The sequence below is a fragment of the Mesoplodon densirostris genome, chromosome 6 (assembly GCF_025265405.1).
Source record: "Mesoplodon densirostris isolate mMesDen1 chromosome 6, mMesDen1 primary haplotype, whole genome shotgun sequence".
In the NCBI taxonomy this organism is placed as follows: domain Eukaryota; kingdom Metazoa; phylum Chordata; class Mammalia; order Artiodactyla; family Ziphiidae; genus Mesoplodon; species Mesoplodon densirostris.
Window position 1 is genome coordinate 58646466 of NC_082666.1, and position 16369 is coordinate 58662834.

The following is a 16369-nucleotide window of genomic DNA, read 5'->3' on the forward strand; positions in this document are numbered from 1 at the left end:
CAGTGGTTAGGACTCTGTACTTCCACTGCAGAAGGTGCAGGTTCCAGGAACTAGGATCCTGCAAGCCACACGTGGTGTGGCAAAAAAAATTAAAAAAGAATTTATCCTTCTTTATGTCTTCATCACTAGGTAAACAAATAGTAAATGAGGGAAAACCTCTCTCATAAAAGTATTCCTTCTGACAAATGAAAAAGACATGATATCTTAGTCAGTTAGGACTGCTATAACCAATTACCTTAGACTGAGTGGTTTAAACAACAAACATTTATTTCTCACAGTTCTGGAGGCTGGAAGTCTGAGATCAGGGTGCCGGCAGAGTCAGGTTTTGGTGAGGGCCCCCTTCTGGGTTGCAGACTTCTCTTTGTATCATCGCATGGTGAAAAGAGCAGAGAGAGGAAGCAAACCCTCTTGTGACTCTTACAGTTCTATGCATGAGGGCTTCACCCTTATTACTGCATCTAATTCTAATTACCTCCCAAAGACCCAACCTTCTAATACCATCACATTGAGCAATAGGGTTTCAACATATGAATTTGGCGGGGGGGACACAAACATTCAGCCCATAACAAATGATAAATGAGAATTTCAACATTTTGCAATCACCTGTGAATAATGGATCTAAGCACTTAGCATTATTGCTTGTCAATGGCATAAACAGAGATATTACATATTTCCTGATGAAAAAGCATATACCAACCATCATCTAATCTTGCCAAAGTGATCATACATGAGTCCAACCAATCCTCTGGATCCAGGTGCCAATTTGAACAAAGTACAGAGGACAGGGACAGTGGAACATGTTGAACTGTACCATGAGGATGCAGTCAGTAAAACCCAGACCAGGGGACATTATTCAGGTCAAATAGCCCTGGTTCTTCAACAGATTAATTGTAAGAAAAAGGGGAGGGGGAATGAGAAAAATGTGTAATTAAATTATATTATTAAAAACAAACAAAAAGATACATGCACTCCAATGTATATTGCAACACTATTTACAGTAGCCAGGACATGGAAGCAACCTAAATGTCCATCAACAGAGGAATGGATAAAGAAGATATGGTACATATATACAATGGAATATTACTCAGCCATAAAAAAGAACAAAATAATGCCCTTTGCAGCAACATGGATGGACCTAGAGATTGTCATACTGAGTGAAGTAAGTCAGATACAGAAAGACAAATATCATATGATATTGCTTATATGTGGTATCTAAAAAGAAGGGTACAAATGCACTTATTTACAAAACAGAAGTAGAATCACGGATGTAGAAAACAAACTTATGGTTACCAGGGGTCGTGGGGAGGGATAAATTGGGGGATTGGGATTGACATATAGACACTACTATATGTAAAATAGATAACTAATAAGAACCCGTTGTACAGCACAGGGAACTCTACTCAATACTCTGTAATGGCCTAAATGAGAAAAGAGTTAAAAAAAAGAGTGGCTATATGTATATGTATAACTGAATCACTTTGCTGTACACCTGAAACTAACACAACATTGTAAATCAACTATGCTCCAATAAAAACATAAAACAAACAAACAAACAAACCCAGGAAAGACTGAAAAAAAAAAGAGGCAAGACCAAAAAAAAAAACAAAAAACAAAAGCAAGACTAAACTGTAGTGTCTAGGGAAGCATACTTGGGTGGTCAAACTACAAGACAATGCAAGGAAGTTGTTATTATCGTTTAAATATAAATTTATTTATTTATTTATTTTTGGCTGTGTTGGGTCTTCATTGCTGTGCATGGGCTTTCTCTAGCTGCAGTGAGTAGGGGCTACTCTTCATTGCAGTGTGCGGGCTTCTCATTGTGGTGGCTTCATTTGTTGCGGAGCACGAGCTCTAGGCGCGTGGGCTTCAGTAGTTGTGACGTGCAGGCTTCAGTAGTTGTGGCATACGGGCTCAGTAGTTGTGGCTTGCAGGCTCTAGAGCTCAGGCTCAGTAGTTATGGCGCACGGGCTTTGTTGCTCTGTGGCATGTGGGATCTTCCTGGACCAGGGATCAAACCCGTGTCCCCTTCATTGGCAGGCAGATTCTTAACCACTGCGCCACCAGGGAAGTCCCGGAGGTTATTATTATAAAAGTGAGGATGGTGGTTATCTTTCGGGAAAAGAGAGGTTTCTGGAATGGATGGAGAACTTTTATTTCTTGTTCTGGGTGATAGTTATGATGATGTTCACTTATAATGATACATTAAGCTATTTTTAAAAAGTAAATTGGAGTGCCTGGGGTATAAATCTTGAGTGGAGTGGCACATGGGTCTGCTGTTTCCTGAGCCTTATTATCTGGCCTTTCCGTTCTTTATTGATGCTATTCAGGACCATCCGATAAAACTCCTTCAGAGTCAGTTTTGCTGCTTGCAACCAAAGAACACTAATTGATTCAAGTGGCTTTGGAAAGTTACCACTCGCAGTAAGGTGGATATAGACAACTTTTTGGAGAAGTTTTGCTATGAAGAGAAAGTTTTGCTATGATAGCTAGAAAAGCATTGGGGTCAAAGGATTTTTTTTTTAATGATGGAAGATATTACATCATGTTTATATACTGATGGGAAGAACTGATGATGCTGCAGGAGAGAGTAGAGGACAAATGCTGGAGCAAACTCCTTGTGTGTGAGAAAGGGAATACAGTCCATCGAATGTGTGAGAGGACTGGTCTTAGGTAGGCACACCCTGATTCACCCGGATTAACGAAAGACAAGGAAGACTATATGGGCAAAGATATAAGCAGGTTGGTAAACTGTTGATGGAGGTTCTTTTTTGGAAGCATCTATCAATTAAGAACAAAGGACATCATTGAGAGTGAGGAGGAAGAAGGGGTATTGGAAGTTTAAAGGAGGGAAGAATATACATGTAACCGAATGGAGAGTGAGATTTGGGGGAAATAGTAGGGTGGAGAGGGCAGGCCTAAGAGTCTACTTCAGTTGTCATGAATTTTGGGTAATGCCAGGCATCATAATTGCATTTAGCTGCTAAGCTGCAGGTACGGAGTAGGCAGAGAATTGATATAATAGCCATTTGGATTCTGCCAGATAAATCTGGCAAAGACAGAATGGGGCCAGGGTGCTGAGAAGAGTTCGAGGAACTGAGAGGCCAGGGCATTGGAAAGATTACCTACATGGATATTGAAATCATCAAAAATTATTCCAGGAGTAATGTTGGGAGAGACAGAGAATTAAAGGCTAAATCTCAGAATGAGGTCCAGCAACCTGGAGATCTTACACTTGACCTCCACAAGGAAAACTTGTGGGTGATAGCATACTTATCAAATGAGCTGGTGGTTTTAGTGAGGCAATAATTGCCTAAAGTGTTAATGAGAAATAAGTAGGCTATCCACCCCATTTCCAGGTTCTGCTGTATATGGCATGTGGAGGAGAAAGCAGTCATCAATTGACAGGGCTGCAGGGGAAAGATGTATGCGTAGGGGAGAGCCAGATTTCTCAGAGCAAGGAGATGAAAGGAATTCATCACTTGAGGGCAAACAAGATTTTACTAATAATAGATTCCAGGCTCAGAAGTTACGCGACTTGCTCAGGGTTACACATGTAGTGAGAACAGCTGAGGAAATCCAATGCTTTTTCTACTACAGTGAACAGCTTATGTTTTTTATCTGACGTAATAGGCATATACGAGAAAAGGAACCACAAAGATCAGAAAAAAAGGATCAGAAAACGCGAAGCCGCAGGACGCCAGCCAATCCCCGCAATCACGAGGAACTTCGCCAGCCCCGCAACGCCTTGTGGGTCTTGTATGTTCTCTGGGGGTCTTAACCGGAAAAGACCGAGGCAAGGGTGCATTGCATGGCGGGAGACACAGTCCTCTAAAGAAGCCCCTCCTCCACCGGAAGCCGGGCGGGGCCGGCGCAAACCGCTCTTCCGGAAGCGCGGGACGCTTGGTTTGTGGTGACTTCGCTTAGGCCGCTGTGTCGTACTACCGTTAGAGGCTCTGTTTCCCTGAGACTTTGGAGTCTCAGGCCATTTGAGGCGAAATGTTTCCGGGCAAGAGAGGATCAGGCGGTGGCAATGGAGGGGCCGCCGCCATCTCAGGCTGCCCGTAGGGAAAAAGCCTGAGGGGCCCTCGCAGTCGTTGGAGCCTGCGCTTTCTCCCTTTGCCGGGCCCTGCCTACTGCGAAGATGAGTTCGGCCTGGTTCCCTTCTTTCGAGAAGGAGCATCTCTGGATGTATCTGCAGGCGCTCGGCTTCGAGCCGGGCTCGGCGACCGTAGCCGGTGGAAAGATCGTGTCGCACACGCACCTCGGAGTGTAAGGAGGCCGGGGCCGGCGGGGCGGGGGAGTCTGAGCCTGGCCGTGCTGGCGTGACCCGCCTTGTTGCGGACCTCGTAGGTTGATGAATTAAGTAGTCGGTTACTGGGGCCCGGCACTGGCTGCAAAGTTCCTACTTCCAGTGGCAGCCAGCCTGGTGGCAGGAGACTGTCTGTTACGGGACCTTGCCGGGAGCGCTTTGTAGGGGAGTAGAGTTTGCAGTTGGGGCGAAACTGAAGGGGCGGCTTATTCCTGCTTTGGTAGTGAAGCTGGGTGGTCTGTGAAGTCGAGGGAGAGGTGGCGGTTTGGTAACGGAGGGACTCGGGAACGCCTTCCGTAAGGTGCAAACGCCTTTAGGACTCGAGGGAGACTTTCAAGGTAGTTGATCTTTGGTTTATAATTTTCACTAACTGAAATAGCAGGCTGAAGCCTGCCACAGTTAGCAAAAAACTAGTAGAGAGTGGTATTCAGATGAAAAGTAAAAAAAAGCCCCTTCCTGCTTTGCTACAGATGTTACAGATCTCATCATAAAACTTAATGCTTGGGCTTCCCTGGTGGCGCAGTGGTTGAGAGTCCGCCTGCCGATGCAGGAGACACGGGTTCGTGGCCCTGTCCGGGAAGATCCCACATGCCGCGGAGCGGCTGGGCCCGTGAGCCATGGCCGCTGAGCCTGCGCGTCCGGAGCCTGTGCTCGCTACGGGAGAGGCCACAACAGTGAGAGGTCTGCGTACCGCAAAAAACCAAAACAAAACAAACCAAAAACCTTAATGCTTTGTTTATATTTCTATGTCTTATTAACTTTAGACAGTCTCTATTATCTTGCCCACTATAGGCCAAGGAAAATTTGGGATACATAGGCTATCTCCTGTGCTCAATCTTCTTGAATTTTGTAATTACGTTATTTCCGTTTTTCTTGTGGCAGTATTTAAATAATGTGCTTAGACCTCTGTTTCTTGATGTATCAATCTCAAAAGTATCTCTGGATTCCCCACGATGTAATTTTACAGTGAAGGCCGCTATTCTTTATACGATAATTAGCGCACCTACACCTACCTACCCTCTGCCTTCTCCCTCTTGACTTTTTTCAGCTGTATTAGAACTGTTTTACTGTCAAGGTTTAGAGCTGTAATTAAGTTTTGTTTGGTAACTGTTTGGAAGTTACTATTATTTACATGTAGAAAGGTTTTGTCTAGAAGTCTAGTCTAAAAATTGACAACCAGTGGGTAGCATTTATCAGGTTATGATTATGTATTAATAAATGTGCCACCTATCTCACATGATTTGATGCCCCACCGTATGGCAGAGAAACTTAAAGCTTCTCCCAGGCCTCCACTGAGGTTGGTTCCCATTGCCACTGCATCCTTTCTATTGTTTTGGCAATCTTAGTTTTTCTCTGCTCTGGCTTATTCAATTGCAGTCTTCTTTCTGCCTTTGAAAATTAAATAAAATCTGTCAAGTTCTGGTTCAGTGGTGACAGTTTTTTTTTTTTTTAACATTGTTATAGATTCACCCCCCCATGTCTTTAGAGTTGTCTCAGTTGGTTAGTGGGAGGGATATACTAAAACATGTCCCCTTTAAAATGCTTTAAGCATGAATGTGGCATCAAATTTACTTCAAAATTAAAAAAAAATTTTGATTCACTTATGTTTACATATGTTTGAATTCATTCTTTTTGGTGTGCAGTTCTATGTGTTTCTAGTTTCTGTAAGCATGTAATTGTGTAGCCACTTTTCTTATAAAGTTAAATGTACATTTAACATATGATCCAGCAATTCCATTCCTAGGCATTTGCCCAAAAGATTTGCATTTTGGAAAAATCATTCTGGTTGCATTACAGAGAATGGATTAGAGGGGGAGTCAGGGCTTTGCAGTTAGGTAGACCTAAACTAAGGAGTCAGTGGGAATGGAAAGGAAAGGTGATTCATTCATTTGTGGGTTTTTTTTGTTTGGTTTTTGTTTGTTTGTTTTTTTGCTTGGAAGGTGATTCGCTTTTATTTATTTTGCCAGTGAATGTGTAAGAGCAACAGTATACATACTTTTGTCATCTATTTAGGAAAAATTTTTAAAGCTGAAGGATAATGTCAAGCCATATTCACTATGAGATATAAACCTAAACAAAATTTCTATTCCAAGGGAAAAAAAATCCAGTCTTGGGCCTCCCTGGTGGCGCAGTGGTTGAGAGTCCGCCTGCCGATGCAGGGGATGCGGGTTCGTGCCCCGGTCTGGGAGGATCCCATATGCCGCGGAGCGGCTGGGCCCGTGAGCCATGGCCGCTGAGCCTGCGCGTCCGGAGCCTGTGCTCCGCAACGGGAGAGGCCACAACAGTGAGAGGCCCGCATACCGCAAAAAGAAAAAAAAAAAAAAAAAAAAAATCCAGTCTTCCCAAAGGAAAACTTTGTCTGCTTTCCTTACAGTGAAATGCAAGTATTGCTGAAAACCAGTTTTTAATCCTCCACTTGATACACAGCCTGAAGTGTAATTAGCTAAGTTTACAAGAGGGGGTTATTTTGTTAGGGTCCAAGATGTGTCTTTATCACACAGCAATGTGTTTATTTATTTATTTATTTATTTATGGCTGCGTTGGGTCTTTGTTGCTGCATGCAGGCTTTCTCTAGTTGCGGCGAGCGGGGGCTACTCTTCGTTGCGGTGTGCGGGCGTCTCATTGCAGTGGCCTCTCTTGTTGCAGAGCATGGGCTCTAGGCACGCGGGCTTCAGTAGTTGTGGTGCATGGGCTCAGTAGTTGTGGCTCGTGGGCTCTAGAGCGCAGGCTCAGTAGTTGTGATGCACAGGCTTAGTTGCTCCGCGGCACGTGGGATCTTCCTGGACCAGGGATCGAACCCGTGTCCCCTGCATTGGCAGGTGGATTCTTAACCACTGTGCCACCAGGGAAGTCCCGCAGTGTGCTTTTTACAAGCAGACTTGTGGACCATGACTAAAGGACATGTACAGATTCCAGTTCAATACATGGCAAGGCATTTAAGGGGCTGCCAATAGAGCTGACTTTTTGATTATTCTAGAAAGTAGAGACTCATCAACGAACACAGTAATCCCACTCTGCAAAGCTGGAGGCTGGCTAAAAGGAGCATTCCCACCAGACTTTCTGTGCCATAGCAAAGGAGATGCACAGTCTGTGGCTGGGTACACTAAGACATTGTTTGACCTACTGTGCAACTGTGCACTTCATAACAGGGTAAAATTACAGTAGTAAATTGTCTAACATTTTTCTGAGGTTATATTCCATAAGCTTAAAATTCAGATGTACTTATTTAAAGCATTCAAAACATTGGGCTCTAAGAATGTTTATGCATAAGGTTAATATCTGCCCTATAGAGATTTATATATTTCTCCACAAATATCTCCAGTTTATCTGAACGCATCTGTTTTGGACCAGCAGCTCCTGGCAGTGGGAGAGGTGGGTTTCCAGAAATCAGCACAGGTGCATTTGGTAAAAGTTTGGCAGGGACCAGGCCCATCCCAGGATGAGGTAAGTAGGGATTGAAAGCCATGGCAGGATTAGCTGCCAGGGATGGAGTCACAGGAAAAGAAGTAAGTGATGACATTTGAGCATTTTGGAGCATAAACTGCATCTGCTGGGTGAACATGGCTGCAGCAGTCTTTTGTTGAATCAGATTGTTCCCTCCATTAATTTCCAGCTGCATTTTTAAATGTGGAGGAGGGTGAAGGTACTTGCAGTTCTCTCTAGCACACCGACCCTTAAGGTCATAAGCAGCACCCTCCATGGAATCAGCCCAGGCTCTACTAGGCCTTCAGTTGCCCGGAGCAAAGCAGAAGGCACTCTCAGCCCCCATTCATTTGTGTATTCAACAGATATTAATTGAACACAGTATTGGACCTGGGTATACAGTGGTGAACAGAGCAAACGTAAACTTTTCCCTTATAAAATTTCAGTCCAGTGGGTGAGCAAACCTTTAACAAATATCTTTTTAAAAATTAGAAGTGTTGAAGAGAACAGGATACTATATGAAAAAAATAGCAGGTTTGAGAGGTGATAAGGAGGTAGGAACTTCATTTGTATTTGTTGAGGAAACATTCCAAGGATAAAAGAGTTGTTTGACAAAAGGATAAGCATGGGAATTTTAATGTTAACTCTTTTTTTCCCAACTCAAAGCTTATTTCAGGAAAATAGCTTTATGTGTTCATGGGAGTACTCAGATCTATTTGTCATGTCATCTGTATTATGAGGATAATCAAACTGCTTTCTCATGTTGTTGGGATTAGATAAAATACTTCATGTTAAAGCTGCAAGCACAGCTATTAACTTCATATGGTTGTGGTGAAGATTAGATGAGGTGCTGCTTGTAAAAGGCTTAATTAAAATAATATCTGATAAATAATAAACTCAATAAATATTTAGCTGTTTTTATTGTCAGAAAATGTTGGTGGGTATCATCATTTTCACCACATCTGAGGCCATAGTTTTCTCTCTACCTAATTAGGCTTTCCTTTTCTTTTTGTAGAATGTTTTCATTGCAGTAAAGCCAAGTTCTACTAGTTTTCTTCTAATTGATCTATATTTTCAGAATGAAAACAAAAACTTGTATGTGTTTAATTGTTTATAAATATATACATGAATCAGAATAATTAATTTGCCTTGACCTCTTGAACAGAATGAAAAATATTAATGGGTCAGACTCTTACACAGCTTTTGATGATGCTTAGTTTTATTAACCTTTTTCTTTTTTCTTTTTTTTTTCTACTTCTGTTTCTTTTTAAACCATTAGGAACATGTTTGACAAGTTGAACCGTGATGCCTTTCAGATAGTTTCTTATTTTTTGTTTCAAACGCTTGACCAGTCTCTCACTAAAGAAGTTTTCAAGTGAGTAAAAGTTATTTCATTTTCTCTTTGTAGGGGATTTAAAAAGGGATTATGACTTTATATAAGCCAGAATTTCAACTTTGGACTTCAACTATTATTTTGAATGGATGTTATAGAAATTAGGCTTGAGTCTTACAAATATAGTACTTAACCTTTATAAATCTGAGTGATTTTTTTTGTAAAATTATTGTAAATTAAAATAAAAATATAAAAATGTGATTATTCACTAGCCTTGGTTCTAAGTTATTTTGCATGTGATTTGGATTTCATCTATAAGAAAAAGTGTTCAAATTTGTTTTATATTTATATTGTGCCCTCATCCTCTTATATAGTAAGTCCATTGTTTAGGGCATTGTTTTTATTTGTGATAATTTATTTTTAATATTTGCCTTCAATTAAAGTTATGAGTGATCAGGAGAACAAGTGTATTTGAAACATATTTTCGAAATCCCTATCATTAAGGTATAGGGCTTCCTCTGCTCAAATAAAAATAGATTTTTATATTTTTTTTCTAGATTATAAACAAAATACAGCTTACTTTAGCCAGTTCAGCAAATACAGAAAAAGTTAAAGAAGGAAGTAAAAATTATTCCTAAACCCAACTAGAGAATATCACTGTTGACATTCCAGCTTTTTTTCTTTGCATACTTAATTTTTTTCTATGAATATAGCATGTAAGTTATGATATAGAAATACAAAAAAAATGGGGCCCTAATCAAATAATTGCCTCAGAATAAAAATTTAGACACAACATTATAAGGAGAAAGCAATAGGCAGATTTTAAAGTTCATTATTTTTGACTAAAACTGAATTTTTAATAATTTCATATCTTGATTGTCCACAAAACAGTAGCACCCCTGACTGTAATATAGGTTATCTCTAGCGGTCATGATCCCTTATGCCATTCTTTCTGTGCTTTTCATGTGTAACCATGTGTTTTTCTCTTTTTCCCCAGGCATTATTACCCTAATTTATTTATACTATCTTTATGCATTAGTCCAGTGAATTCATTGAGAGTGTTGTCTTCTTTAGCTGATTTTCAGTAATTTTAATAGTGATTCATCCCTATATTTAACTTATATATTCATTGATTATTTGCACTAAACTGAATTCAACCCTATAGATATTCATAAAGAAAAAGACCTAATTTCTTACAGGTTGATATTTCTCTTTAGTTGAAATTTATGAACGTTAGCCTTGATTTAGCATTAATATTTCTAGTATAGGAGATAAGTTTGATGTTTTAAAATTTTGCTGAGTTTGCTTTTTTATTCATAATTCTAATTTTTATTTTTGTTTTAAAGACTTTGTTGGCCTCCATTTGACCAAAAAAGTGATACTGAATTCCGAAAACATTGCTGTGAATGGTTAAAAAAGATTTCTGTAAGTATTTTCTTTCTGAAAGATGCAAACGTTTATTAAGAGGTAATTTTTTTTCAGGCTTTATTGAGGTACATTAATGTTTTTAGAGGTGAAATCTTTTTAATGCTTTTATGCTAACAGTATAAGCAAGAAATACTAATCAGGATAATACTTTCTGGTGGTTTTTGGTTGGGATTCTGTATATTTCTGGGAAGCCAGCTTTGTTGGCTAAGTGCATTAGAAATAGATTTTTGAGTTCCTGGGAATTTATATCACAGTTTTTGTTTAAAGAAAAAATTTTTTTTTACCATAGATTATTTTAGCTTATGTCCCCAAATAGTATCAATAATTGTGGCTTTAAATTTTAATTGCTTTTTGTGACTGAGTCCACCAAGAGTTTAGAGGATTCAAAAATTCAACTTGTGGTTCAAATGGAATAATTCTGGTAAACCCTGTTAGGCTTCAGAACAGTATGATGTAAATATAAAGGTTGTTGTTGTTAAGGTCTTCAAATCATCTTGTTTCTTTTTTCCATAGGCTGAATGTGGAAGTAGCTTCCCTCAAGTTGTTGGTTCACTATTTCTTTCTCCTGGTGGTCCTAAGTTTATTCATCTGATGTATCACTTTGCAAGATTTGTTGCAATAAATTATATAAAAACCCATTCTAAAAGTAAGTTAAGCTTACAGTAGGAGTTTTTTTTTGTTTTGATTCTTAAGTTTTTATTATTTTTTTATAATTTGTAAATCATTAATAGATTTTAATAAAGTAAGATAAAAATATTACTTTACCTCAAAAGGCAAATGGTTAATATTTTATTGGAACTGTAGTTTGAAATCCTCTTATAATGAACATAGGTAGCAATACAAATTATTTTCTTATGTTCTAATACAGAGGTTGGGAAACATTTTCTGTGTAAGGCCTGACAGTAAATATTTTATACTTTGTGTACCACATAAGAGTGTTTGTCACATATACCTGTTTGTGAGGTTTTTTTAATTTTTATTTTTTGTAATATAATCCCTTAAAAATGTAGAAAGCAGTCCTAGCTTTCTGACCTCAGAAAAAGAGCCAGTGGGCCAGGTTAGACCTGCAGGTTATAGTTTGCCTATAATTCATTGTATTAAATGTTGTGTTGAATTTGTTAGAGATTTATTTTGGCTACTGGCAACGTGTTGGAATATTTTGGTTCACAATCGCTGTTTTAAAGGGATTTGATCTATTTGCTAAATTATAGAAACAAAATATTGGATTTTTCAGCTAAGACTTAAAAGAATGCTATTTGTAGCTTACTAAGTACGCTGCTCAGTTTAATTGACTTATGCTCATAAAACATGGGAGGTAAAAGCTGGAAAAGTTGATGCAATAATATCCCATCTTCCAATTTCTAGAGACAACCATTGCTTACATTTTGGTTTGTTTTCTTTTAGGTGTTTTTGTTGTTTGTTTGTTTTTAATGCACATATATGTTTTAATTATTTTGAATAAATGATAGATTCTCATGATTCAAAAATCAGAAAGTGAAAAGTCTGTCTTCCATCTCTACTTGGTTTCCCTTCCCAGAAGGAACCATTGTAATGAATAATATTAGCAAATGTGTATATATTCTTTGTTTTAAACCCTAAATGGTGACATACATCTGGTTTTGAATCTTGTGTTTTTTTTTTTTTTTTTTTTTTTTTTTTTGCGGTATGCGGGCCTCTCACTGTTGTGGCCTCTCCCATTGCGGAGCACAGGCTCCGGACGCGCAGGCCCAGCGGCCATGGCTCACGGGCCCAGCCGCTCCGCAGCATATGGGATCCTCCCAGACCGGGGCACGAACCCGTATCCCCTGCATCGGCAGGCGGACTCTCAACCACTGCGCCACCAGGGAGGCCCTGAATCTTGTGTTTTTTATGCAACAGTGTATATTGGAGATCATCCCATGTCAGTTCATAGATCTTCCTTACTCTGTCTCTCTCTTAAAAACTGCATATTTGAATGGATGTGTCATAGTGTATTTAATCACACATTTGTTCTGAAATCAGTTCTGCTGACAGACAGTTGGCTTTGTTCCTAATCTTTTGCTATAAAAATAATGCTATAGTGACAAACTTTATACGTATATCATTTTGTGTATGTTCAAGTATATATTGTATGTGTGTGTGTGTATATATATATATGTGTGTGTATATATGCACCCAAACATATACCTTTTTTCCAGTTTATCTTCTGTGCATGATTTTTTAAAACATGTACATGTGATCTTGCTTTATAAGCATTTACATATTTTATTTAATTATTTTATTTTATTTTATTTTATTTTATTATTTATTTATTTTTTTGCGGTACGCGGGCCTCTCACTGTTGTGGCCTCTCCCGTTGTGGGGCACAGGCTCCGGACATGCAGGCTCAGCAGCTATAGCTCACGGGCCCAGCCGCTCTGCGGCATGTGGGATCTTCCTGGACCGGGGCACGAGCCCGTGTCCCCCGCATCGGCAGGCGGACTCTCAACCACTGCGCCACCAGGGAAGCCCTACATATTTTGAATTTAATGTAACGTAAGCATTTTACCAGCTTTTCTGTTAGATGATTTATTCCAGTTACATGTAACCCAAACTATTTTATATGAATTATGTGTATTTGGATTTAGCAAGAGTTTATTGTACATAAGGCTTTTAAGCATGGGTTGTCATTTCTCATTTAAAGCTGTTTCATTCAACATATTCAGTCTCTAGGTGCTTTCTACATCCAGCGAACTCATCCCCTGTTAAATATTCAGGAGTTTTGGTTATTTCTTTGCGGGTGATCTAGGACCTGGATTTACAATGTTAAGTATGGTGTGGGGTCACTATTTTCCAGAATATCCATCTTTATTGTATTGAGCCATCTTAAAGTAGGATTTATTACATTTTATTACAGGTGAAAACCTGGACTCTCAAATGTTTAGATGGATTGTTGTCAGGGTCTGCTTTGATCATTAGTAACACAGCCAAGAATTACTTGAGAAATAGAGATTGGTTTTATTTGGTTGTCTTGTCCTGTTGGTCTTACTAGGAAGAAAAGTACGCTGATGGCAGCAATGAAGGTGATGTGATCTCACCTCATCTCTTTTAATTGATTTTCTTCCTTTGTTGTTAAAAGATCAGTTGAGAAGTTGCTTATGTGTAATGATGTATTTGTTCACGGATGTATCATGCTGTGATAATAAGAATTACTTGGGGCACAAGGACTCTGAGAATTTTTAATTATGTAAAATAACTCAACTTCAGATATCCTTTTTTTATTGCCTCCTTTAAAAATAGGTCATCCTTGCTTTTGCTGAAATTAGTTGTATCTTTTTGTGTATGTGGCATGCCAGCTTTTAAGGAGTTGTTAGTTAAATGAGGTTGTTAATCTCTCAGTAATCTCACATTTTTATATTTATTAGCTTGTAAGTCTAAGTTTTGTATATTTTATTTGTGTTCTGTGTAGATTCTTCTGTACATTTTACAGAGACATTTAACGTAAAGCCACAAGATTTGCACAAGTGCATTGCCAGATGCCATGTAGCACGTAACAGATTTTTACGAATTTTGCAAAGAGAAGATTGTGTTACCCGAAAATACCAGGAAAATGCACAGTAAGTAATACTTTGATAGTTAGAAAATGTAAATTCTTTTCTTTTTGCACAAATGTCATCAGTATCCTTTTTTTTTAACCCATTGGTGTATGCACTTTATTTTTTAAATTCCATCAGTATTATTTATTTATTTAACTTATTTTTGACTGCGTTGGGTCTTCGTTGCTGTGCGTGGGCTTTCTCTAGTCGCGGTGAGTGGGGGCTACTCTTCGTTGCGGTGTGCGGGCTTCTCATTGCGGTGGCTTCTTTTGTTGTGGAGCACGGGTTCTAGGCGCGCGGGCTTAAGTAGTTGTGGCATGTGGGCTCAGTAGTTGTGGCACACGGGCTTAGTTGCTCCGCGGCATGTGGGGTCATCCCGGACCAGGGCTCGAACCCGTGTCCCCTCCACTGGCAGGCAGATTCTTAACCATTGTGCCACCAGGGAAGTCCCTCATTGGTATTCTCTCAATGGCAATAATTCATGTCTACCTCAAAACCCCCTTGCTGTTATCTTTCCATTTTAAAGCCTGATAACTTCTGAATAAAATGTTTTAAACCTTTAGGCATACTGTAAAATGAAAGTTTAGAGAAAAGGAAGATATCATTTTAGTTCAAAAACTCAGTTTCTTTAGGTGCTTTTTCTTTTAAACATGGAAATACATTTTTAAGCTGTAATTATAGTGCTCATTCTATTTTGTATCCTTTTTTCTCTTAATATTTCATTCTATAAATTTTTCCATATTGCCATAATGTATTACTTTTAATTTCTACTTAGTGTCTTAGTTGAAGAGGTATTCCATAGTTTCTTTAGCCATTTTATACTGTCTTATATATACATTTATCTATTCAGCACTTTTCTTTTTTGAGTTACTTCTATGTGCTGGATATTGGTTATACACTAGTCCTACAGCATTAAACAAGGCAAGCAAGGTTCTTACTCTCTAGACATAAATTGTGTCCAGTTTTTTACAATTATAAACAACTATAGTAAGATAACTTTTTAAATGCTGTTATCTATTCCCAAAGCTACAAAATCCTTTGAAATCTCCTTAAAACTACAATGTTGCCTGTTTTAGGTAACATTTAAAATTATCCCCTAGGTATGTGAGATAAGGATAAGAGAGCAGAGTAGTCTTAAATGACTTCCAACATTTTTGCTTGAAGTCAGAGAGTATATGAGCCAAGAAGTCCTGGTCCATTTCAATAGCCGCCTATATGTTAGACCACTCCTGTAACTCTTAAAGGGAGTCTAGAGTCCCTTTATGACTGGCTGCTGGGTATATTTGGAAGAGTAGTCCTCAGAGGCCTTGAGCAAAGATATGAAATGAGGGAAAATATCAAAGCGGGCTATACTAGTTAGTTGTAATAGATTTACAGTTGTCATTTTGTATGTTTTCTTGCAGATTATCAGTTAAACAAATACAAAGTTTGAGATCAGAATGTATAGGACAGCAAAACGAGATAAAAAAGTAAGTGACTTTTAGAGTTGAAAGTTCCTTGAGATACTAGTTGAGCCTCCTGCATGTTACCGGTAAGGAAACTGAAATTAGTTAAAATAACATATCAATAGCTAGTTGATAATAGGACAAGAACATAATTCTGATTCCTAGTCCAGTTCTTCTAATAAATTATGATAGCTTTGAGTTTGAATTTTATTTTTGCTTTTTTTTTGTGTGGTATGCGGGCCTCTCACTGTTGTGGCCTCTCCTGTTGCGGAGCACAGGCTCCGGACACGCAGGCTTAGCGGCCATGGCTCACGGACCCAGCCGCTCCGCGGCACGCGGGATCTTCCCGGACGGGGGCACGAACCCGTGTCCTCTGCATTGGCAGGCGGACTCTCAACCACTGTGCCACCAGGGAAGCCCTATTTTTGCTTTTAATAGGTGGCTGTTAGCAGGTGGGTGTGCAGATTAATTAGCTCTTTGGATGGTAAATTACCATATTTTTTTATTGACTAATGAGATTATTTAATTTTTAAATAGAATGGAACCATATGATGACCAAAGTAATATACAAGAGAAAATTCAAAAGGTGAGACTTTTTTTTGAATTTTATTTTATTTATTTTTTATACAGCAGGTTCTTATGTATTTTATACATATAGTGTATATATGTCAATCCCAATCTCCCAGTTCATCGCACCCCCCCCCCATTCCCCCCTTGGTGTCCTTATGTTTGTTCTCTACATCTGTGTCTCTATTTCTGCCTTGCATACTGGTTCATGTGTACCATTTTTCTACATTCCACATATATGCGTTAATGTATGGTATTTGTTTTTCTCTTTCTGGCTTACTTCACTCTGTATAAGACAGTCTCTAGGTCC

The 16369-nt window shown here is 39.0% G+C and overlaps 1 protein-coding gene across 3 annotated transcripts in view; it reads left to right on the top strand.

Annotated features, from left to right (window-relative positions):
• The first annotated feature begins 3893 nt into the window (after positions 1-3893).
• The window catches only part of HAUS6 (HAUS augmin like complex subunit 6), a 46067-nt gene continuing 33591 nt past the window's right edge, over positions 3894-16369 (top strand). The window contains exons 1-8 of one of the 3 annotated variants that reach the window (XM_060102051.1): positions 4180-4269; positions 7664-7753; positions 9012-9107; positions 10412-10490; positions 11007-11139; positions 13921-14068; positions 15451-15516; positions 16030-16078. In XM_060102051.1, the coding sequence (XP_059958034.1) occupies positions 7749-7753; positions 9012-9107; positions 10412-10490; positions 11007-11139; positions 13921-14068; positions 15451-15516; positions 16030-16078 (576 nt within the window). In that variant the 5' untranslated portion in view covers positions 4180-4269; positions 7664-7748. Of the gene's footprint in view, positions 4270-7663; positions 7754-9011; positions 9108-10411; positions 10491-11006; positions 11140-13920; positions 14069-15450; positions 15517-16029; positions 16079-16369 lie in introns of all 3 variants that reach the window. The other 2 variants (XM_060102049.1, XM_060102050.1) reach the window with 2 other exon arrangements.